Raw genomic sequence first — 23289 nt, forward strand, 5'->3', positions numbered from 1 at the left:
TTCTGTTGTATAGTCTGGTCTGCATTTAATTCCATTTTCTTTAATACCTTGCACAAATTGCACTCAATTCAATTTAATATACTTCTGCACGTCATAAAGAATTTCAATGTACAGTATGACCCTGTGTTTTACTGTGCTTATGATAATTAAACTTGAAACTTGACAGCAAATGTCACAAAGTTGGACTTAACATGTAAAAAAGAAGCAGATTAACTTCAGGAATTTGGTAAAAACTTATTTATTTATTTATTTTATTAATTTGAATTGTTAAAAGCAGTGGTTCCCAAAGTGCGGGGCGCGGCGCGGGATCGGAAGAGGAGCGATATGAATAAGTACCGCCTGAGGTAAATGAATGAGGCGATGTGTCTTCGTCTCGCTGCAGGAGAATTGTTGTTTTATATGGTCCCATATTGTTCCCCCCCCCCCCCCCCCCCCCCCCCCCCGTCAGACCGATCATCCGACCCAAATTGTTTTATATCCCGTATTGTCCCCCATTCACCCCCTCCGACCGACCGGGAGAAAAAGTTTGGGAACCACTGGTTTAAAGTATTACAGTCAATACTAGCATTACTGGAACTTTCCTCTCCTTGGACACTCCCCATCAGTCTTCATGGAAGCGGTGTAGTCACACATTTCTTTCTCATGACACTTAATATTCGATGGTCACGGTCTTTGTCTTCAGGTATTCATTAAGTGCTTCCTGTCCTGTTGGGGTGAAAGAAAATTGTAAAAAAAAACTATGCTTACCTTGGTAAGCACACAATTCCACCTATTCTATCGAGGATTCGCACTCCGATGAAACAAGACAAGTTTGCTCCAACAGATGTTATTGGGCTGTAGCAGATCATCAATATAATAAAATGTCTCGACACTGGTATCCAGGGCATTCTTTCATTTAAAAAGTGTGTTGGCTTAAGAGTCTTTGCCTATCCTGACTCTTATCCCTGGAATGGCCTTCCCCTTCCACTACATCTTAAAGATGTATGTTGAGTTGACAACAAAATTGAAAACCTACCTTTTGTCAATTTGTTACAGCCTACCAAACTAAAACTAGAAATTCACTGAATCCATGACCTTCAACACCCCTTTAACATTGATTGATTGTTTGAATTTGGCTGGTTTATTTTATCGTATTTTATTTTAACTTTTATTATTTTCTTTTTTTTGCTGTATGTTTCTTGCTGTTAAATGCCGATATGACAGCAGAGTTATAATATGTTGGTTCAACCAGCCTACCCTAGAATTTAGTGGGGTCTACCTTTTTAACATCCCTTTAACATTGATGTTCTGAATGTTGCCGTTTTAATTGAACTTTTAGTAATTATTAGCTTGTTTTGTCCTATGTAGTCTTTTTAACTTTTAAGTACAACGGTACCATCTTCAATGGTGATTCTGCACTCAGTCAATCAAATTGATCAATTAATTGATATTCTATAGTCAACAAACAATATCACAACTCACACATGCACTGAACAGATGATCACACAATATGTAGGAGCCTCAAGTTCAACAATACACACACCACTACATGAACATGACCAGTGGCAAGCTTTGCTGAAGAGACAGAGAAAGGTTGCTACCTACAAAAATTTATCAAGGACAATCAGAAGCTCAGTTGATCAGTGCAACTACACCGCAACTAAATGCTCGAGACAACTATAACGTTAGTGATATCTCATAAGAAACTGCAGACAAAAGTAATTGTCGCATTTTGCTCACCTAGGTCTTTGCCAAAGCCAGACTGCTTGTAGCCTCCAAAAGGTGCAGCAACATCAGTCTTGTTGTAGGTGTTGACAAAAACAGTGCCAGCATCTAGTTTGTCACTGACATATAGTGCTTTGCTGATGTCCCGTGTGAAAACACCTGATGCGAGGCCGTACTCTGTGGCGTTGGCTCTTTTGAGGACATTGTCTACGTCACTAAGGCAAGGAGGGAAGATGGACAGGAGGGATGTCAGGAGGAAGGCACCATTCATGAAATGTAGTGCAGTAAGAAATGGAAAGGTGCAATGAATTGTGAGTGGTGTTGTGATGCAAGAAATGTATTTATTTATATTTTGTGTCAGTTTGTGACTTACCCCCCTTTGAACTCGGAGATTATCATGACAGGGCCAAACGACTCCTCTTTAGCAATGTACATGTGGTCTTGTACATCAGTGAACACAGTAGGTTCAAAAAAGAACCCTAGGAAAAAGTAAGACAACAATACCATTCAAACTGAAAGCAGACATTATTCAGGCATTATTCAAATAAATGCTGGGATTTGATAACATTAGCAAAGTAAGTAAAAGCTGATATTTATGTACTGGAATCCAAAGAATCTCACTACTCACTCTCTGAATCTTATCTGATTTCAGGATGCAAACATTTCAGAGAGCGTCAATGTAGTATGGATACAATAGGAGCTTGTGTTTTTGCGTTGGATGTTTGTTTTGTTTTTCTGAACCGATTTTGATGAACATTTGTGAAAGGATGAGGCATGGCCCAGACCTGCCCTCTTTTAATGTTTGTGTTTCCTCATTTCCACACAGCTGATTTTGAATTTTTGGAGCATTTTATTCTGATCGTGCATTCTAGTCGTAGGTACCTATAGTGAGAGATTGTGAGAGTAAAAGGCCAGCCTATGATGAAAGTGAAATTCAACTACAACCTTAATAATGTCAACAGAATAGAGGACTACCTCCAATTAGTTTAGAAAACATTAGGGAAATGTTTGTGGTTAATGCGTTTTTGCCATTGATTACCAGGAAAACACCAAAAACTAAATTCTGAAATTTGGTTTAGGGAGTCACCTTGTCTCACTGTGAAACAACATATCTGCTCACAAACTCCAGTGTTCTCAGTCCATCTCTGTCTCAATGAGATCAGTGCATGTCCCTGCTCTTTCCTTTAACATCATAATGTCCGGAAGATTGCTATAGAATCTAAAGAGTTTTCCAGCACGTCGCGTGTCTGAGTGGCTCACTGAAGGTTCAAGAATACATAAATTTGATAACACAACATTACTTGGTAAACCTGTATACATTTCTATCCAATCAAATTCACAGACATCGTGCCCCCTTCTGTCACAAAATGATAATATGCCAACCAGCTCTCAGTCAAACAAATGACGCTGCTGTCAAGTTTGGTTACGTCAATGACACCGTAAAATTAGGTGATGTTAGCAGGCTAGCACGCGCGCCGGATTTGACAATGACAGCGGAAAATAGCCTCAATAAAAGGCAAAAATATATTATTTTCATGATGAATAAATTTTTTTTTACGATGACTGCCAATTTTGTGTGTCTCATTTGCGGTGCCAGTGCCAGTCTGTCGAGTGCCACTTCACCAAAGTCCACAGCAACTTTTCACGGGCATCAGAGAAGGTAAAGGAGCTCCATAAGAGTGAATTTAAGAGGATACAGTCCAGCAGACACCACATACTCTGTCGTCTCACAAACATCAGAACAGACTGAATGCATGTGAATACAGATGATATGGGAACTACGGGGAATACCCAGAATTACAGGGAATGTGAATGGAAATTGTGACAGTGATGTGGACAGACAGAAAATGTGAAATATGGTATAGTATTAGTAAAATAAGAAATAACTTTGTTTTGTTTTCCATGAGCTTAATATGATATGAATTTAATAGTGTGAGCTTGACACACTGAAGATATACAGAAAAAAAAGAAGCTGTTGCTGAATTTAAGTGCATTTTGATACAAAATGTGAGTGTTGGATATATATACATTTTGTAAATGTTCACTCTCAGCTCTCAGAGGAAAAAAGGTTGGAGACCCCTGCTTTAGATCATTCAAATATTGGTCGGTTTTATTTTTTTAGTGGTTTTATTAGTTTTAGTGGGGGCCATCCAACTCTCTGTACTTCTCCACTTCCAGGATCAACTCTATGTCATCCATCCTCAACAGTCTCTCAGTGTTATAGTTCATTGCCTCTCAAAGCTGTTTTTGTGCTCGACTTCCTGTATTCGCGCACAGTGCGCCAAAAAAAATACACCAGATCCCAAAACGATCGTGGCTGATCGCAAGCTGGCATCTGGGGTGAACAATCACATTGGTAACATGGGCATCGAAATAAAAAAGGTTCCACGCCTTGGCGGTTTAAAGCCATTCGCAGCGCTTTTTGCAATCTAGTTCTAATTGTAATAACTTACCAACTCACATCAAATTGCATCGTCGATTCTATCAGAGGCCAATACCTGGCTGAGAACTGGCTGGTTCCTGATCAATTCTTAGGTAAAACAATATGGGCTCAATTTAGGTTATGTGATGTTAACTTTGCCTTACCCGGTCTTTCTACCTGTTTACCACCACAAACCAGAGTGGCACCCTCATTGATGCCAGTCTGACAATACTCCACTAGTTTGTCCAAATGGGCTTTGTGGTTCTGAGGGCCATGGTCTGTGGAGCGGTCCAGTGGATCACCAATCTTAATCTTCTTCACCTCCTCAAGCTGAGTGAAAGCACATGTAAACAGTCCTTAAGGCAACCGCAAAAACAAAGGCTTGTAGAGTTGAAATACCGTGAAAACTGGATGAAAAAGGTGTTGCTCAAGTCAAGTTTTTCAAACCCTGTCAGTTAAAATGCTGTTCAATACAATATCATCTCTAACTGACCACAGAGTTGAGTGAATCTCACATCAACATCAACAAAGTCAACCGAATTCTGTGTAGCAGAGATAAACAGGGACAAATTTTGACATGAAAGTAATCCTAGAGTCTGACAGGACAGATACCTGACATCACTTTGACTTTTGATCTGAAAGACTTATAGATAGCTTAGATAGATAACCAACAATTAAAATGGATATAATTCCACAAATATTGGGCGCATTCAGGGTTAAGATATGCGTGCATAAGTGTGATTTTTAACACCAAAATTGTTCTCTTCTGCCTATCTAATGACAAGAGCAACTCTCCGGTGAGAATTACGTAAAGGGGCAGTCTACTAGTTAAACACAAGTCCTAAAATAACTTTATTAAGGAGAGCAGGTAGAAAGATGATGTTTCAAACTTGTTGGTGGATTATGTGCAGTATCTGCATGATTTATTGCACATGATGCAACATGAAAAATGCTTAGTGTGAACAAACTCAAACATAAAAACACACATACCACTTTTTTCACGAACTGGTCATGAATTGTTTCTTCCACAAACAGTCGCCCAGCAGCAATACAGTTTTCACCCTTGTTAAAGAATACTGAGCCCATGCCCTGCAGCACATAGAACAAAGGTTTAACAGCAACAGCTGAACTATGTGAAAATCACAGCAAGTAGTTCAAAGTATGAACCTACCATGCGCACAGCCTTGTCCATGTCACAGTCACTAAAGATGATTAGAGGCGATTTTCCTCCCAGCTCCAATGAAACTTTCTTCACATTACTTACTGCACAGCTTTGGATGAAGGATTACAGGGAAAAACATCAACACGCGTAAAATTAGATTTTTGATATAGAGATTTATTAATGAGCTTGACCTCTCACCTCTTCATGATGTGTTTACCAATCTCTGTGGAACCTGTGAAACCAACCTTTCGAACTTCAGGGTGGTCAGACAAATGCTGACCAACAAGGGAACCTTTGAAAATGGAGTAGATCAAAAATGACACAAATTACTTGATTTGCCAACCTCAGAAGGCTCTGCCGTCAATGCATTAGCTTAGTTTTAGATACAATTTTAAGCACCCCAAATAGCTGGAGAGTACACTTTGTGTGTATGTGCCCATGTATGTTCTCTTACCTGATCCAGGGAGAATATTGATTACCCCCATAGGCAGTCCTGCTCTTGCTGCTAACTCTGCAAACTTCAAAGCCGTCAGTGGTGTAACCTAGAATCAAAAATGATACCATATAAGTTTTTTAATTCATTCTTGAAAAATACTGCAGATACATTTGGCCTTTATGTACAGAACATTTAAACAAAGGTTAAGCTTACTTGAGCAGGCTTGAGGACCACTGTGTTTCCTGCTGCCAAGCAGGCTGCCGTTTTCCAGGACAGCATCATCAGAGGGTAATTCCATGGAATCACAATAGCACACACTCTGAAAAACAAAGAAACTAAATATACTTTCCCAGATATTGCAGTGCCAGTCAGGTGTCTGACTATTTGGGTGTTCTTGTTGGCTACAATAAGGAATCTTACATCAGAAGAATCAGAATCAGAATCAGAAGAGCTTTATTGCCAAGTAAGTTTTTGCTTACAAGGAATTTGTTCTGGTCGCTGCTGCGATCAACATGTAAGAGCAACAACTGTGCAAATTAAATTAAAACACACAAAATTAACTAAATAAATGAAATAAAAATAAGATAAACGTACAAGTTACAAGGTACAAATGTGCAAGTACCAATTGTTCTGATTGTATGGTCAGTGGAAGACCACACAAGGTGGCAGGTTGCAGCCGATCAGCTTCTCTGCGCAGCGGATGATACACTGCCGCCTGCTCTTGTCCTTGGAAGTGGCTGCAGTGAACCAGATAGGGATGGAGGAGGTGAGGATGGACTCAAGGATGGCAGAGTAGAAGTGCACCATCATTGTCTTTGGCAGGCTGAACTTCTTCAGCTGCCGCAGAAAGAACATCCTCTGCTGGGCTTTTTTGGTGAGGGAGCTGATGTTGAGCTCCCACTTGAGGTCCTGGGAGATGATGGATCCCAGGAATCGAAGGGACTCCACAGTGTCAACTGGGGAGACACACAGAATGATGGGGGCAGGTGGGGCTGCGTTCAATCGGAAATCCCCAACCATCTCCTTTGTTTTCGGAGCATTAAGCTCCAGATTGTTCTGCCTGCACCAATTCACCAGACGGTCAATCTCCCGCCTGTAGGCGGATTCGTCCCCATCAGAGATGAGTCCAATGAGGGTGGTGTCGTCTGCGAACTTCAGGAGCTGGACCGACTGATGACTGGAGGTGCAGTTGTTGGTGTATAAGGAGAAGAGGTCAGAGCGACAGGTTTGTAGTTGTTAAGTCCTGTGGTCCTTGGCTTCTTGGGGATGGGGATAATAGTTGATGCTTTGAAGCAGGCTGGTACATGGCATGTCTCCAATGAAGTGTTAAAGATGTCGATGAACACCGGGGAGACAGCTGATCGGCGCAGTGCTTCAGCGTGGAGGGTGAGACAGAGTCCGGAACATCAAAGCAACAGTAAAAATCATTCAGCCTGTCTGCAAGGCATAGATCATTTAAAGACTGAACGGGTTTAGGCTTGTAGTTCGTGATTTCTCTGAGACCCTTCCACACAGATGCAGTGTCATTAGCCGCAAACTGCTGCTTCAGTTTCTCAGAGTACAGTTTCTTAGCATTTCTCACCGCCTTGCTAAATCTGTACTTAGCCTCTTGGAACCCGTCTCTGTCCCCGCTCCTGAATGCCTGCTCCTTCTGCCGCCATAGCTGCATGAGTTTCACCGTCAACCAGGGCTTGTCATTGTTGAAGCACACCCTGGTGCTTGTCGGTACACAGCTGTCCTCACAGAAGCTGATGTATGACTTCTCAGCCTCTGTGTACTCGACCAGACTGTCGATGTCAGAACTGAAAACGTCCCAGTCAGTACAGTCCAGGCACGCCTGAAGGTTCTCCAGAGCCTCACTGGTCCACATCTTGTCTTCACAACAGGTTTACACAGTTTCAATTTCTGCCTGTATGGGGAATCAGATGGACCACAACGTGGTCCAAGTGTCCCAGTGCAGCACAGGGGAGGGCGTGGTATGCCCCACTGACTGTAGTGTAGCAGTGATCCAAGGTGTTCTCCTCTGGTCGGACATTTAATGATATTTGGGGAGTTAATGGCTGAGATTTCCTTTGTTAAAGTCCCCGAGGACAATAACTAAGGAGTCCGGGTTGGTCCGTTCCACACATGTAGTTGATCAATCCAGGTAAACAGCTGATGAAGATCTAAGTGCTATCACAGCTTGAAGATGGGAAAATCCTCAATCCCCATCTTCAAGTTCCATTTACCAGTCTAGTGATAGCATTTAAACTTCATAGCACTATACTGACATTTTATACAGCCTTGTTTATTGCAGGTGGACATATATACAACCTGTTGTAAAATTCACCCTGCCACTACATACATTAGGCAGGATACTGGAGACCTTACAGCTACTTGACATGGGAGTACATATGTGCATATGTGGGAGAACATTTACTATATCCATGGCATTCACTAATTATTATGTAAGTGATCATAATTAGAAAGGAAGTACACAGTTTGATCTTGGCATGATTGTTTTACCAGAATCATTCACTCATCATCAGAGAGGAAGCAACATTATGTCTTGGCAGGTCACTGGGCCATGGTTACTAAGGTAGCCAGGGTTAACAATAGAACAATGGAAAGGCACCCACCCTGATACACTAATGATATAAAAAAACGTGTTTGATCTCGGAAGAACTCAGTGCATGTATTCACTGAGACTAGTGATGCGTCTCTCCTGTTTGACTGAATAAATGAAGAAGGGACCTCAACTGTCTCCGCAAATTGTTATTTGAAATATACGTATAAATGCTTAGTAGAAATGTGCACATCTATCTCTCACCCGATTGGTTCCTTCTTTGTGAAGGTGAGGTTACGATTGGGCCTAGCCTGGTTGATGGGGATAGTGCTGCCCTGTGAAATGAGGACAAAATTTCATTTAGATTTATTTATATTGCATAGTTTCTTTGCTAAAATGTAATGGAATTTCTACATAATAATCATCAAAGATTAATCAGATGTTATGCTGATATTGCCAGACTGTGAACTGTTTTACTTGGATCTTATCACACCAGCCGCCAAAGTAGCGAAAGGTCTGGATGGACATGCCAATGTGAGTCTTCAGGGCCAGAGTGTAAACAGCCCCGGAGTCAATGGCTTCGATGGTGGCCAGCTCCTCTTGGTGCTCCTCCATCAAGTCGGCCAATCTGTTGGTAGAGAGGTAAAGGTGGAGGGGGTCACTTATGTTATCAAACATGTAAGCCAGTGGATCCCAAACTTTTTCTTTCGCACCCCCCTTTTTTAGATCAGAAAACATAAAGCGTATTGTTTTATGTCTTCTGATCTAAAAAAGGGGGCTGATCGGTCTGACGGGGGGGGGGGATACGATACAAAACAATACGGGACGGCCGATCGGTCTGGGAGGGGGGGGCACTCTGGACGCTCATTCTTCTGCAGCGAGACAAAGAAGTATCGCCTCATTCATTTACCTGAGGCGGTACTTATTCATTTTGCTCCTCTTCCGACCCCGCGCCGCACCCCCCCTCCAGTGGCTCTGCGCCCCCCCTCACTTTGAGAACCGCTGATGTAAGCCCTGAAGGCCCTTACTAACCTCATCTTTCTTGTTTACATCAACTCATTTTGGCAGTCACTATCACATGACAAGCGACTAAAAAAAAAACAGAAACTATACAAAGACATGTTTGTATCATAACTTTTTGGGCAATAAAGACACTTCAATATTACCACCCTAAATTTTCCCTTTGGTGTCCGTTTTCATGGCCTTTAGACATAATGGCCATTTCTAACAGCCTGTTCCATAGAAGAGAAGACCTCCAGCTCTTCTGCTCTGTTCATGCGGGCTGTGAAGCACTTTATGCAGCTAAGGGCTTGCTTGGTACAGGGGAGTCCGCCGATACTGAAATTAAAAACTACTACATGAGCTTGAGGTATATTTGAGTTTTCCTCAATTGCTTACACATACTATACTTACATAATTATCCAAACCTGACATTTATCATCTCACACCAATTTCACACATTTTCCTGTTTTACAATTTTGCAGTTATAACCAAGTTTTCGAAACTCTAGACACTATTCTCTACATTTGACAATTGTTATTGATAAAATCATACAATCAATTACAGCTGTGAGTCCTCCTCACATGGACAATCACCTGTTGCCATTCATTTAACTCTGCCTTTCTCTGGGCTTGATTTGCTGATGGCTTGAATTTTTCTTGCTTTTATACCTTTTAGTAGTTTCATAGTTCCGTAGGTAATACCCTGAGATCAAGCTCAGATGCATATATTAGGCTACTGTATGTTTGTTCTTATAAACATTGACTCATTTGATAGTGTGTGTGTGTTGTGTGTGTGAAAGAGAGCGATTTGGAAATAGATTTATTCACTTGAGAAGATTTCTGCATTTTAGTTTTTTGTGTGCAAGTTTGTGGATTTGTAAGAGTTTGTAGAAAGTGAGCCATCGTTTTAGAAAATAAGAAAACTGTAAAATCAAAAAGTAATAGTTATGCCACGGAAGATACTCAAAGACTAAAATGATAAAATTCAAATTATAAACCCTTCCCTTTATCCTTTGGTTGTATAATAGCGCTTACTATAACTGATAATATAATTGATCTCACATGGTCCAAAAGATGCAAAGTGTAGTTCAGAAAGGTGTAGTAAACTGACTTGTAAATGAGTCTGCCCCTGTCTCTTGGGTTCATTTTGCCCCATTCCCCATCTTCAAACGCCTCCTTAGCGGCAGCGACAGCCCTGTCGACATCAGTTATCTGGGCCAGAGAAACCTCACAGATGACCTGAAGGACACAAAAATCATACTTTCAAAATAACTACTTTATTTTATTTGTTTGTGTATTTATTATGACTGTGTTTTAATGGGAACAATTTCCCAGTTTGGGATCAAGAAGGTAGCTCTCTCTTTCTCTCTCTCTCTCTCTCTCTCTCTCTCTCTCTCTCTCTCTCTCATATAAGCATAGCTCAAAACCCCAAAATACTGGCCCAGTTGGTGTAGTTTGAGTACAGGTTTTTTTTGCCTTGTGTCACCTCTCATTTAAGTTTTTAATCTTTTAAACAATTGTAGGATGTAGGAAAATTAATGAATTTAGACTGTCAGATTGAGTGTTTTCCCTTCAATAGTACAGGCCTGGTGGGCCTTAATATAATCCTGTTACGTGCAGGTCGAGGCGACTGTGTTGTGGAGAGATGCAGTACATTATACTAGACATTTGTATATGACTATTCTTGCTAACATGCTGATGAATTAAAACTTGTAGCCTACTGCCAAAGCAGTGATGCAGGTGTGGCATTTCTAGCTTTATGTATATGTTAATGTATATTCAGTATTTGACGAAATATAGTCATATACCGTACACTGTGTATATACATATGCGTATATATACACAAGCAAAAAAAAAAAATATATATATATATATATATTTCTTTGCTTGTTGCTGCTTACTGTACCGTGCCATCGGTGGGGTTAATGGTCTTGTAGGTTTTTCCTCCTTCTGCATCAACAAATTCTCCGTTGATGAACAGCTGATGAGGCATTTTAATGATCAAGTTGTTGATGCTCTTCTCCACCTAAGGAAATAAACAACATACAAGACAAAAATAAATACGCTGTTTACACTGACAGATGAAGTCCTTGATTCTATTGATTATATGTAATTAGTGCTGGCTTTCCCTGAGCAGTAATTGTAATTGTTTATCATTGTGACTGCTGTAGGCAGAGTTGGCATGGGTCATTCCTGCAACCAACAAGCACAATAGGTTTCATCTGTGTAGCGTCTCTTGGTGGCTGTTATTTTGCCTTACATGGTTTGACTTACATAGTCAACAATCAACTCTTTCTCGTTGTCCTCCCCACGGATCTTCCTCACACACCTCTGGATGAAATCTTGGAAGGTGGTATTCATGTAGACGTCCTCGTTCTGCAGTTGGCAACTACTCTGCCGAAGCTTCACCTCCTCCACGAGCCTAGAGACAGAGAAAGTAGGACCAAGGATAAAAAAGACGTAAGGAAACAGTCAAGTCTCATCCAAATCAACACACAAATGCTATAATGCAGTTCATATGTTGAATTAAGTTTTAAAGTTATTCTCTGTTAATAATGTAGTAGAAATGTGAATAATAATACAGAGTTATCGGCTGGGGAAGAGGTGAGGTTAGGGTTAGGGGAGAGGATAAGGTCAGGGTTACGGGGTTGGGGTTAGGTTAGGGGGCAATGAGCCCAGATGCATGTATCACATTTAGGGTGCTCTGGCACAATGAGACTAAAAGAGTAAAATGTTTGGATCAGATAAAAATGTTCCCTCTGCTGCATAAGTAAGAAGCCAGGTTTGTCCCAAAATAGTTTAAAAGAACAGAAACAGTAAAACAATTCATGGAATCACAAACATTAAACCCTTGAATGACATAAAAGCTCCCATCAAAAGTTGGATCTTAAGGGCTAGTCCCGCAAAATAAAATATGAGGTGCTAAAATGACTCCCTCAATACAGACATCAAAAACACATTTAGATTTATCCAGTTCTGCAGTACAAATGTGCTTTGAGTTCACACATACTCACTCTGGATTTTCTTGATGGGACTGATGGGAATTGTCTTATAATGTTTCTTCAATAAATGAAAGCATGAATAAATAAGAATGGTTCAAATACATCTGACATTCTGATTTACCTATTTTGACGATTGAACCTGGATTATTTTTCCGGCCGACATCACATTTGGCCTATTTTAAAGTTTTTGTTTAATGTCTGGATGTTTTTTAAATGTGACTACATGTAGAAACATTTCTAAAAGTAACATGCATGCGATGATCCAAGTCGGGTTTCCAGGTCCAAATCGGGTCGCTTTCTCTTGAAGATGCATCAGGTAAACCAGCTTCGATATTTATAATATTTATAAGCTAAGGCATTATCAGCAAACTATTTTTCATAGCATATATAGCACAGCAAGTGAGTTGTATTGTTAACTTTTGCATTCTTACTGCAAACTAACCACCTTGTGGAGTGATTGCAGTATAGAATGCAGTCTTGAATTGAATTGATTTGGTCTAGACCAGAATGTGATTTCTGGGGTGTTTTCAGATGCCCAAACAAACTGGTATAAGGGCTCAAAATGTGCCAGGTCTGCACAACATTAAAAAAGTGGTCCAGACTAGACTTTTTTTCAATTCAGGATTATTATAGCTCTGGAGAAGTGCATTCGATGTATGTATGTATGTATGTATGTATGTCTGCAATGCATTAGATGTATGTATGTATGTCTGCAATGTAGAGAGGGATATAAGCAATCTCTTTGCATTACCGAACAACATCCATGGAAGCAGCACCGGACTTGAAGAAATCAGTGGTGTCCTCAATTTCACAAACATTAGACAGAATACTCAGCCACACTCCCTGTGAGAAAAGCAAGTCCCTGCAATCAGCACGGGAATTTTAAATGGAAAATGGTCACTTTTAACAACCTGTCCCCCTACTAATGACTTTTCTGGAGACATTCTATTTAAATTCTATTTATTATATCTGCAATAATTTAATAATATATATATTATATGTTATATATGTTACATTTGGAATAATTTAATTTATTTTGTAAAATCTATCGGTAGCATAGCATTCCCCTACTCTTAACATTCTGTTGTTCAACAATGTGTTTGTATATTTTAGTACAGTATATATTTATATCTACATTCATCATGTTTTTTTTAAATATATTTTGGTACAGTATATATTTATAACATAAATCATTGATTTAGTTTTTTTCTGCTGTAAATCTGTCTGACAAAGTTCATCTAAGCCTAAATAAAAAAGTCTTTACAGGACAAATACCAAACATTTGTATTTCAGACATGAACTTGTTTCTTTGTTATTGTTCTGATGGTAAGACCTACCCTCATCTGTTCAGCAAAGGCTTTCTCCGTGACAGTTAATTCCATTACTACTGCATTACTTCCTGTGTGAAAATATTGGGCTGCAGCAATCATCTTCCCATCTTCAAACTGCAGATTCCTCACCAACAACTGCAGAGCATGTAGAAGCATTGGAAAGAATACATGAGCCTTGCATTTTTATGATGACTCGAGTGAATCACGGTCAGCTATCTATTCGCATACACCTCAGCACAACTGCCATGTCTGTTGATTCAGACCCCTAAGATGACCCTCTGATTCCTAAGATGTTTCACAGATGTTTTTCCAGGAAATAAAAATATCTTAAAAGGTTTTCACATCTTTGACCCGGGCTTGTTTGCAAAACTACAATCATATTTTAAATGAATAAAAATTAAGTTCACTACAGTACTTAAGCGGGCTCTAACTCCAAAATGGTAGGTGGGCCACAGGATGTTATAGGGGGACCAGGGGGCGGAGCTAAGGGGGCAGAATCAATGGGACTGGGCCTTGGGTGGAATCTCAACTTTAAGGGTGGAAAGTGGAAAAGTAACAAGTAATCGTAAGCCAAGGCAAACGCTGCAAAGTAAATACCAAAATCTTATAATAATTATTAATATGCCCAATATCCAATAATTTGACTCACCGTCTTGCCATCATTGCCAAAAAGCATCAGGCCTGCATTGGTGACAATGCCAGGGTTACTGGCTCCAGGGATATTTATCGGCTGACCACTACCTGCGGTGCTGTTGTCCACCAGACTGGAGCCATAGAAAGTCACTTGCTACAGGAAAAGAGCCACAGGACAACATTAGTCAATGTGAAAACTGAAGAAAATACATTGTTTAAAGATTCTCAGCATTTTTGGTCATTATCAGGGAGAAGAGGCACAGGAAGTGTTGAAATGAGGCTTAGCACCCACCGCCACACACAAGGTATTCATCTCTGCTTGCTCTTAGGAAGTCTCAGTGTATGTATTCACTTCACCTTGTTTATTTATCAGATAGTTTATTTATCATGTCATGTTGCATGCAATTCATGCACAAATTACATGCAATTGAAAAATTTTCTTGCACCCTATTACACAAGAAAAAGGGGAGCAGCCATTTTTTGGCACCCATGGAGCAGTTGGGGTTTTGGTGCCTTGCTCATGTGCACCTCTGCAGTGCTCTGGGGGCAAACTGGCAACTCACCAGCTACCAGTCTGCTTACTTGGTCCACACAGGGGACTTGAACCAGCGACCCCCCGGTACCTAGCTGTCGACCCAGTGAACTGAGCTACTGCCGCCCCGTGAGGCATCACTCATGTATGAATGAATACAAGAGAAGCCTCTCAAATCTGTCTCACTCAATTGATACTGGAAACCTTCAATACTTTCAATACTTTCTGTGCTCTGTGCAATGAACAAGACAAGTAGAAATGCTTCAAAGAAATGTAGGACTACAGGACTATTGTCACAGATCTAACGGGATTCCCTGGTTGATGGTCTGAACATGAGGCGAGAGTGCATCAAGTTCCACAAATTCTGAAATACTCATTTACATTCAGACTGAGCTTGTGTTGTTACAGCCATGAGGGCAACAGACTCTGCCTGCTGTGGACTGATGGAATGCAACCTAAAACAATATCATTGTTATTATTTTTTTGACATTGAAGTTAGTTTGCCTGACTTTGTCAACTGTAGGGAGCTATCCAGGATCATAATTGCAATTTTTTTCACCAAAATAATTTCTCTTTGAAGCAAAGCCATCTCATAAATACAATCCACAATTTCTCTCACTCGCTGTCTCTATCTCTACACCAAACCTGACAAGGCAGATGGCTGCCCACCTAGAGGCCGGTACTGTTTTCTTCCTGTTAAAGGAGTGCGTGCTCCAAGTGCTTGCTCATGGGGGAATGTTGGGCTCTGTATGCATTAAGTGCTTTAAGATAACCTTTGTTTTTATTTGATGCTATATAAATACTACAAATAAATATAATATTTATCTATTTATCTAAATAAAGTTGAATAGAAATGAATTCAGGCGGCATGGTGGTGCAGTGGTTAGCACTTGTGCCTCACATCAAGAAGGTTGTGACCAGGTCCTTTCTGTGAGGAATTTGCATGTTCTTCCTGTGTCTGCACGGGGTCTCTCCTGGTACTCCGGCTTCCTCCCACAGTCCAAAGACAAAGGGATTAATTAGGTGATTCCACATTGTCCGTAGGTGTGAATGTGAGAGTGAGTTGTTGTTTGTGTCTATGTGTGCCCTGCTATGGACTGGCGACCAGGGTGTATTTCGCCCTCGCCCGGCATTGACAGCTGGGATTGGCTCCAACGACCCTGTGACCCACTAGAGCGTAAGCGGTTACAGATGATAGATGGATGGAGAAATGAATTCAATATATCAGTGTGTCCTGTTACCTGGCCATCTATCTCTGCCCAGGCACCAGGAACTTTGTCATTTCCTCTGATCCAGTTGTGGAGGGCCTCAGCAGACTGGTTCCAGTCAATCTATCAACACACACAGGAAGCAGATATCAGTCAGATTGGATATGGGAACAGAAATCCATATTTGTTCTTGCTGTGTCAGTTTCAGTTATTTTGACAAATCATGCTTTCAGTTCAGCATAAGGAGTTTAGTTTAGTTTATTATGACAGCATAATTTCTTAGCTGTTGGCCACATCAAATCCATAAGTCACTCTACATGTGTACATCAGCAGGACTGTAATTTAAGTTTTATGTACCTCCAGACTTAGGTTCTCAGGTTCTACCCTGACTTGTGACGATAATAATACATAAATTACTGTGACCTTTCCAAGGATATTAAATGATTTTATCCATTTTATTCCAGTCCATCAAGGTTCATCAGGGGGAAGGTGATATGGGAGGAAGGTACACCTAAAGGATGCTTTTAAGGGGTGGGTAGGAGGGGCAGGGGGTAGGAAGGAGGCCTTAACGCTACTTCAACAGGCAGAGGTTAGGGGTAATGGGATGAGGATGTTTCGGAGGGGTCGGCAAGAAAAAGTAGAAACACCCAATGGGTGCTTTTAAGGGTGGGGCAGGGGGGAGGAAGGAGGGTCATGGGAGGCTGGGGTTAGGGGTCATGCGTAAGCCTAAGGTGAAGGGGGTGATATATCAGGAGGAAGGTGTTACAGGAGGGTTGTTAAGTAAATGGGAGCGCATGTGTCTGTTTGTCATTTGTTTGTGTGTAGTGATGGCGAGATGAAGCTTCATGAAGCGTTGAAGCTTTCCATCCAACTGCGCGACGCATGAGCAGAAGCTCCATGGGGCTTCATTTGCTCTACTGTGCCATCAAGTGGACAATAAATGTAAAACAGGCAGTGATTAAATTACACCATGGCTGAATCAGTCACGTGGTACGGCAGGTTTGCGAGGCTTCGAACGTCACCACATACGTCACCAACACACAACACACAACACACAACACACAACACACAACACACAACACAAGATAATGATGATAACCCACGGGTAAAGTGCCTAAAGATCACACACACACATCACTAGTTGTGTGGACTAGCGACAAGCACCAGTCCTACGATCACCTCCCATCATCACTGTCGGCAAGAAGTCACCCCATGACTGATATTATGAACCTTGTCAGGCGGCAGTTCTATCAGGCTGCCTTTTGCAGTAACCATTAACAGGTCAGGGTCAAGAGAATGACTGATTTTGCATCTACCTTCCTCAGGCCCTTGGACGCTTTGCTGTATTATGTACTATTATTGAATCAATCTCATTGTATCTACTGTAATTCTAGCATTTAAGTGAATATCTACCAATTTAATTTGCATAGGAACTATCTATCATTTTCAATATTATATCAGTTACATTGCTGTAGCTTGACGATTAAGGAGCACAAATCCTGTTACCTTAGCATTTTCTTTCTTCTGGATGCACTCATATGTAGCTCCTTCCTGTGGCTGGGTGATCCTCTGGGCCCTACCTTCTGCAATCAGCCTCACTGCTTCCACCTGAAACCAGAAAAAAGGTCATCAAATACTAAGCCATCTGTGTTGTTGCTATCTCTGTCCTGTTATGTTGTGAGGCTAGGAGTGTTCTGCCCTCCCTAGGTGTAACTGACTGGCTAGTTTGGCATAGTGACTTATCGTCCCAGTGAACACAATCTGGAGCATATATTTTCCAAGAAGAAGAAATGGAGAAAGACAGTAATTGAGATTCAGCATGCTCTCATCTGCTGTCCGACATAAACTGGGCAAACTGAAAAAACTATGGCAAACTGACTAAATTTCACCTAACAGAAAACAATGCAGAAAACACCACTAGGTGACTACAATCTCCACAAACTGTGGGCAGCACAACGATGATAAATCTAAGCGAAGGGATTTCAGGCAGCTGAACATGCAGTAGGCTGATAGGAATATCCTTAACATGTTGCATTGCCACATACTTGCCTTTGTTTGTATTACTGATTTTCTTTTTTCTTGTAACAGTATTAACCATGGATATGATGTTGACTTTTAAGACAGTGGTCTGGACCTGAGTTGCATGATGGACTAAAGTCAAAGATGATTTGAGATTCAACTATGCTTGGAGTCGGCCTTTTGACTCTGAAAGACCTAAGACCTTCCCAAAAGTTTCAATCAAAGATGAACTAAGATTATAAAATTGGACATGTTAGTCTTGACTTGTGCTGTGTCTTGACTTCAGACTTGGTCCCACCTCAGTTAAAAAAATGACTTCTCTTAATGTTTTGTATATTGAATTTACATAGTCAAATGAATCAGATAAATTGAAAATGGTAGTATAACCAGGCAGAAAAGACCGGCAGTAATTTAAAACACACACACACACAAACGCGAACATGTAGTTTGACAATTGTAGGTGAGGGCAAAATGGTGATGACACACACAACCACTATAGCTTTGCCAGGAGAATTTATCTTGCAATCTGACACACAAGGATTATTTTGAATTTTGACTTTTCTTTCTAGAGAACAGTGAATTCCTACATAAGTAAGAAATAACTTACCGTGCCTTTGACTCCCTCAGGAAACAGGAATCTTTTGTAGAATGTGTTAACAGTGTCGTTAAGTTCAACTTCACACTCCCTCTGCAAGAGAATCGGTCCTGTGTCCAGTCCATCATCAGCCCAGAAGACTGTGAATCCACCTTTTTTGTCACCATGTATCAAAGTCCTATGTGATCAGAGCAACATGTAAAAGAATGTGAATGCGTTCCATTGCAGCGCTTCATATCATCGCTGTGCTATGAGGTCTCCTGTGTCTTCCATTGTAGCAGATCTATACATGAAGGAAGAAAGCGTAAAATCCTATTGGGGGAAGCCACCAATCAGGTATGTGTTAAGGTTTGTGGAATGAGACATGGTTAAGATCATCATAAATTTCACAAAAGATGCAGATTATCAAAATCATGTGTGAAGAAGTGGAGAAACTCATTCCTCATGGTGTAGATTGCTACATTTGGGTTGTTATTTAATATTAACATAAACATCAAACCCTTATGACCGTTCTTTGTCCAGCCTATAGATATTGAACACTACTTACCAGTTAATAGCAGAGGCTCCCCTGTGACGAGGCAGTAGGGATGGGTGGTAGATGATTGACCCGTGTTTGGGGTGATCAATGACCTCCATGGGAATGAACTGGGAGCAGAATGGTAATACATTGAGCTCAGCACCAGTGGCTTTGTACTGTGCCACAACCTTTGCAATGGCCTGGCCCTTCATACGCCAACGAGGGAACTTGTAGACAGTCACCCCATCCTTCTCTGCTTCCATGGCTGTCAAAACAGAATCCCACACATATGCAGACATGGCAAACTGTGTTAGTGCTATTCCAATAAATAGAAAAACAACAAAAGAACAACCCACACGTCTTTCGTCATTTCTTCGTCATTTAAAACTGACAAAAGTAATTGGCATCCAGCAATCCACCACCAGCCATTCTTTATTCCTTATTTAATAGAACTGACACATATATGCATATAGCTACATGCATATATAGACATATCTAAGAAGCGGTAAAATAAACAAAAGTAAAACCAAAAAATTACAATTTTCTAAGTTAAGATATAATATAAGGTGAAACTGTAGTAGGCATTCACCATTTTTAATTACATATTTTATAGAAATTACGCTTTGAGTGTGACTTTCAATTTAAAATATTGTTTTAAATAATAACATGAATTATTTTTGAAAATCATCAATACCCCTTAGAAGTGATAATACTGTAAATAATTGGTTTGTTGTGACCTTCAGTAATAGACTCATTCCTCCCAGGTGTACTACTGAACGCCACAGGAAATCCTTCCTCCCTGTGGCCATCGGACTTTAATAAATCTACCTCGGGTCGGGTCGGGACAGTGGGGTCATTGGGCCCCCCCCCTCACTGTCACTTATAGTATGTCGCACAAAACTCTGCTGTATATCATATATACACACGTGTATGCTGTAGTTATATTGTCAGATGCACATTTGCACTTGTACCCTTGTCCTCCTTATGTATCTGTACTGTCATTTGTACTGTCATGTACTGTTCCCTGATTGTATGTACTTCGTACCCCTTATTATGTGTACTTATTATGTTGTACTTATTATCTGCATGCACTCTTGCACGTTTCCCTATATTGCACTAGGTTTGGTGATTTCTCGTTCTAGTTTCATTCTGCACTGTACTCTAACTGTTGCACAGTAATTTCCTTCGGAATAATACACTTTCATCTTATCTTATCTTATCTTATCTTACGGCTATGCTAGACCAATGACTGAAAACCTGAACGCTGAGCAGTTTGTGTGTTGTGTTAGTGTTTTTTTTAGGGTGTTTTTTTTTATCCAAGGCTGGCAAGGACATTGTGAATGTGGGGTTGTGTGACTGTTGGGATGGGTCGGGTCTCTGGGTGGGATACCTTCTCTTTGTTTTTCTCTCTCCCTCCTGTGACCCCTTCTCCCTTTTTTTTCTTCTTCACCACAGCCTATGATGCGATCTGTAGCTGCCTACACTACGGTTTGACATCATCCTGTAAAAACTGTACCTTATGAGATCATCACATCAACATCACTGATGCCATGCAATGCATGTCTCAAGGAGACTTAAGGTACAGGACAGAGTCCCTCCTAGTGGCAACATGTCAAGAAAAATTGCCAATATGTCGTGTTTCATCAGACTTCAATCATCCAATTCACCAAACAAGACCAAACAAGAGTCAACAGCAAGAAAAGCTGTTGGCAGAGAAGATTTTGCTAATTTTTCATGGACATACTACATTCACATAGCTCTGCTGCTCATCCCACAAATGCAGGTTCCTCACAAAAGCGGCACCATTTAAAAGGGAAATAAACAGGCTTTCCACAATATAAGATTTATTGCCAAGAAGCATTGTTACAACACATAAGTAATCTACCAAACCCACATTTCCTTTCCTTTTTGTCCTATGTTTATATGTTTGTGTGTATTTTCTGTGATTCTAAACTTTTGAACCATAATGTATATATGTTTATATACACACTTATACAAACACATGCTTTATATACATATCAAATATTGTATACATATGGAAAAAACCTGTTCGAAGATAAATGTATCCCACATTCTATATTCTTACCCAGTGGGTCTGCCTTGCCATCCTTGTCAGGTACAGTGAAGACTCCTACGATGATATGGCCCTCCTTTCTCAGCTCCTTGTAAACCTCCTGGCCAAAAAGACTCTGACCAATCACTGCGATTTTCATCCTGGTGCCTCACAATGTTCTGGAAGAATAACACACACTAGACTCCTTCCTCCACAAAGTCAAAATATGTCTTGTTCCGAAAAGACATGTCAAATTCACCAATATCTGTATAAGGGTTTTCTTCAATCTATCAGTATTACGGATGAATACTTACAGATTGTTACAACATATTTTGGTGTAATTTAAATCTTTTGTTTTTTTCAGTAATTTACAACTCAGCACTTTGGATAAAGGGTTAGGTTCACTCCTAAGTGTGTTATTTCATATCTGAAATGACAGCTCTTGTGATACCAATACAATCTATTTTTAATAATGTCACATGGAAACTCTATAATGACATTATGCAAACAAATATGGGAAAGTGAGGAGGATACCACAATGATGAGCTTTCACGTTTTTGTTTCTGTGTTTTTGTATTTTTGTCATGTTAAAAACGGATTTCTTTTTAACATGATAGGCTTGTTTGAATAAAAGGCTATAAAGTATATATAAAAGGCTAATATATATTTATATATAATCTGAAACCTAAAAGCATTACAACATTTAAGTTCAAATGTTAATTATCTTGTATTCCAGTTATTTAAGAATAGAGAATATTCAAATCACTGCTTTGTGTGTTTCATTGGCATAGCATTTAAAACACTGTCTCAAGTTGTTTGGATTTGGGGTTTACTTATTTACCAATTAGATTCCAAAACGTTGCCATAATTTTCATTTCCAATCCTGTAGAACACTTTGGAATTCTGAAACTTTGCCAGGATTGCCATGAACGTTGAACTGAGTTGGGAATATTCGGATTGATCAAATGTTCCATAATCAGGACCCTCACCGACAGGTTATTGACCCTATAGAGAGGAACTTATTCTCATGTCCACACCAAACACATCTCAGATCAGCTCAACCTCAGGAATCTGACAGCTAAACCAAGGGACTAAGTACCAATTTTGAGCACAACTACTTAACCTGTAAAACGCCGATGACTATTGCATGACTGTGACATTTTATACCGTGCACGATACAGAGAACGAAGTGTGCGCTCGGTGAGCAGTGCGCAGTAAGATACGCGTCAATCATCAAGGAGATATGAAAGAAACTCTGTTACCTCCGTCAAGGAAGACGCGCCTCTTTCGTTGGCTGGCAGCAGAAGAATGATCGGAAGGTTTGGTTTGGTTTTAAGGTTGCACTACCACTGCGACGAGGGTCAACTCGGGGCAATGCAAGTGGCACCATTACATAACAAGTCTCCAGAGTGATTGGATGGAAGAAGCGTATGAGATTGAAGGGGAGGGCAGATCATGAGCCATGAGAAAGAACCCCAACTAACACATACAGATCACAAAGAGACAACAGATATCAAATGAAGAAGGTCAGACAAAACTTAATTACATAATCAATTAACATTTCAAGATAACAATAGCATTTATTAAGTGCAAATGCAGACACAATATAAAGGAAAAATATTTAAAAAAAAAACATACATCGTAAATCATAATCGTAAATCATAAAACCCTGATAGCATTCATCATAAATGTGAAATGTTACCTAACCATAATATAATTTAAATAACCCACTTACTGTAATTGTAAAATAAACAAAACCAATGAATAAAACACTGCTAAAATCAAGTCATTTTTACATTACATACTGTAAAAGAGTCAATCTTTATTAAAAAAAATAAAAATAAAAATATAAACCTCATCTTGGACCTTCTTTTGTGGGTGAAAAGTGTCTCAAGGTGGTAGCTGGTGGCTGTCATGGTCCAGCACTCTTGTGTGAACCAAGAGAGGAGTGAGAAAAGGCAACATGCCATTTCTTTCAAAAGAATGAAATGACACTGCTGTCATAGACTGGAAGAATGTCTGTAGGGAAGGAAAGTTGTGACATCTGACACAAATGATGCTCAGTCAGACTCAGACCAATGTAGAGGTTCAACATATTTTAGATTGTAATAAGATATGGTTGTCATCTG

At 40.2% G+C, this 23289-nt stretch overlaps 1 protein-coding gene across 2 annotated transcripts; it reads right to left on the reverse strand.

Annotated features, from left to right (window-relative positions):
- Window positions 1–424: 424 nt before the first annotated feature.
- On the reverse strand, window positions 425–22533 carry aldh1l1 (aldehyde dehydrogenase 1 family, member L1). Of its 2 annotated transcripts, none has more exons than XM_076156636.1 (23): window positions 22423–22533; window positions 21194–21339; window positions 19138–19372; window positions 18603–18768; window positions 17483–17584; window positions 16010–16099; window positions 14253–14390; window positions 13610–13738; window positions 13024–13115; window positions 11545–11692; window positions 11177–11296; window positions 10382–10509; window positions 8747–8897; window positions 8534–8604; window positions 5938–6043; window positions 5743–5830; window positions 5487–5580; window positions 5298–5397; window positions 5117–5215; window positions 4291–4456; window positions 2078–2183; window positions 1720–1919; window positions 425–705 (listed from the first exon to the last, which is right to left on the reverse strand). In XM_076156636.1, exons 2-23 carry the CDS (start codon window positions 21318–21320, stop codon window positions 650–652), a joined length of 2712 nt encoding a protein of 903 aa, XP_076012751.1. In that variant the 5' UTR covers window positions 21321–21339; window positions 22423–22533; the 3' UTR covers window positions 425–649. The 2 variants fall into 2 exon arrangements, with proteins under 2 accessions (XP_076012751.1, XP_076012752.1); XM_076156637.1 differs by having other exon boundaries at window positions 21194–21365; window positions 22423–22530.
- Window positions 22534–23289: the final 756 nt, after the last annotated feature.

Source organism: Genypterus blacodes, unplaced genomic scaffold (assembly GCF_046128005.1).
Source record: "Genypterus blacodes isolate CSIRO-AG114 ecotype Tasmania unplaced genomic scaffold, CSIRO-AGI_Gbla_v1 ptg000070l_1, whole genome shotgun sequence".
NCBI classification, from domain to species: domain Eukaryota; kingdom Metazoa; phylum Chordata; class Actinopteri; order Ophidiiformes; family Ophidiidae; genus Genypterus; species Genypterus blacodes.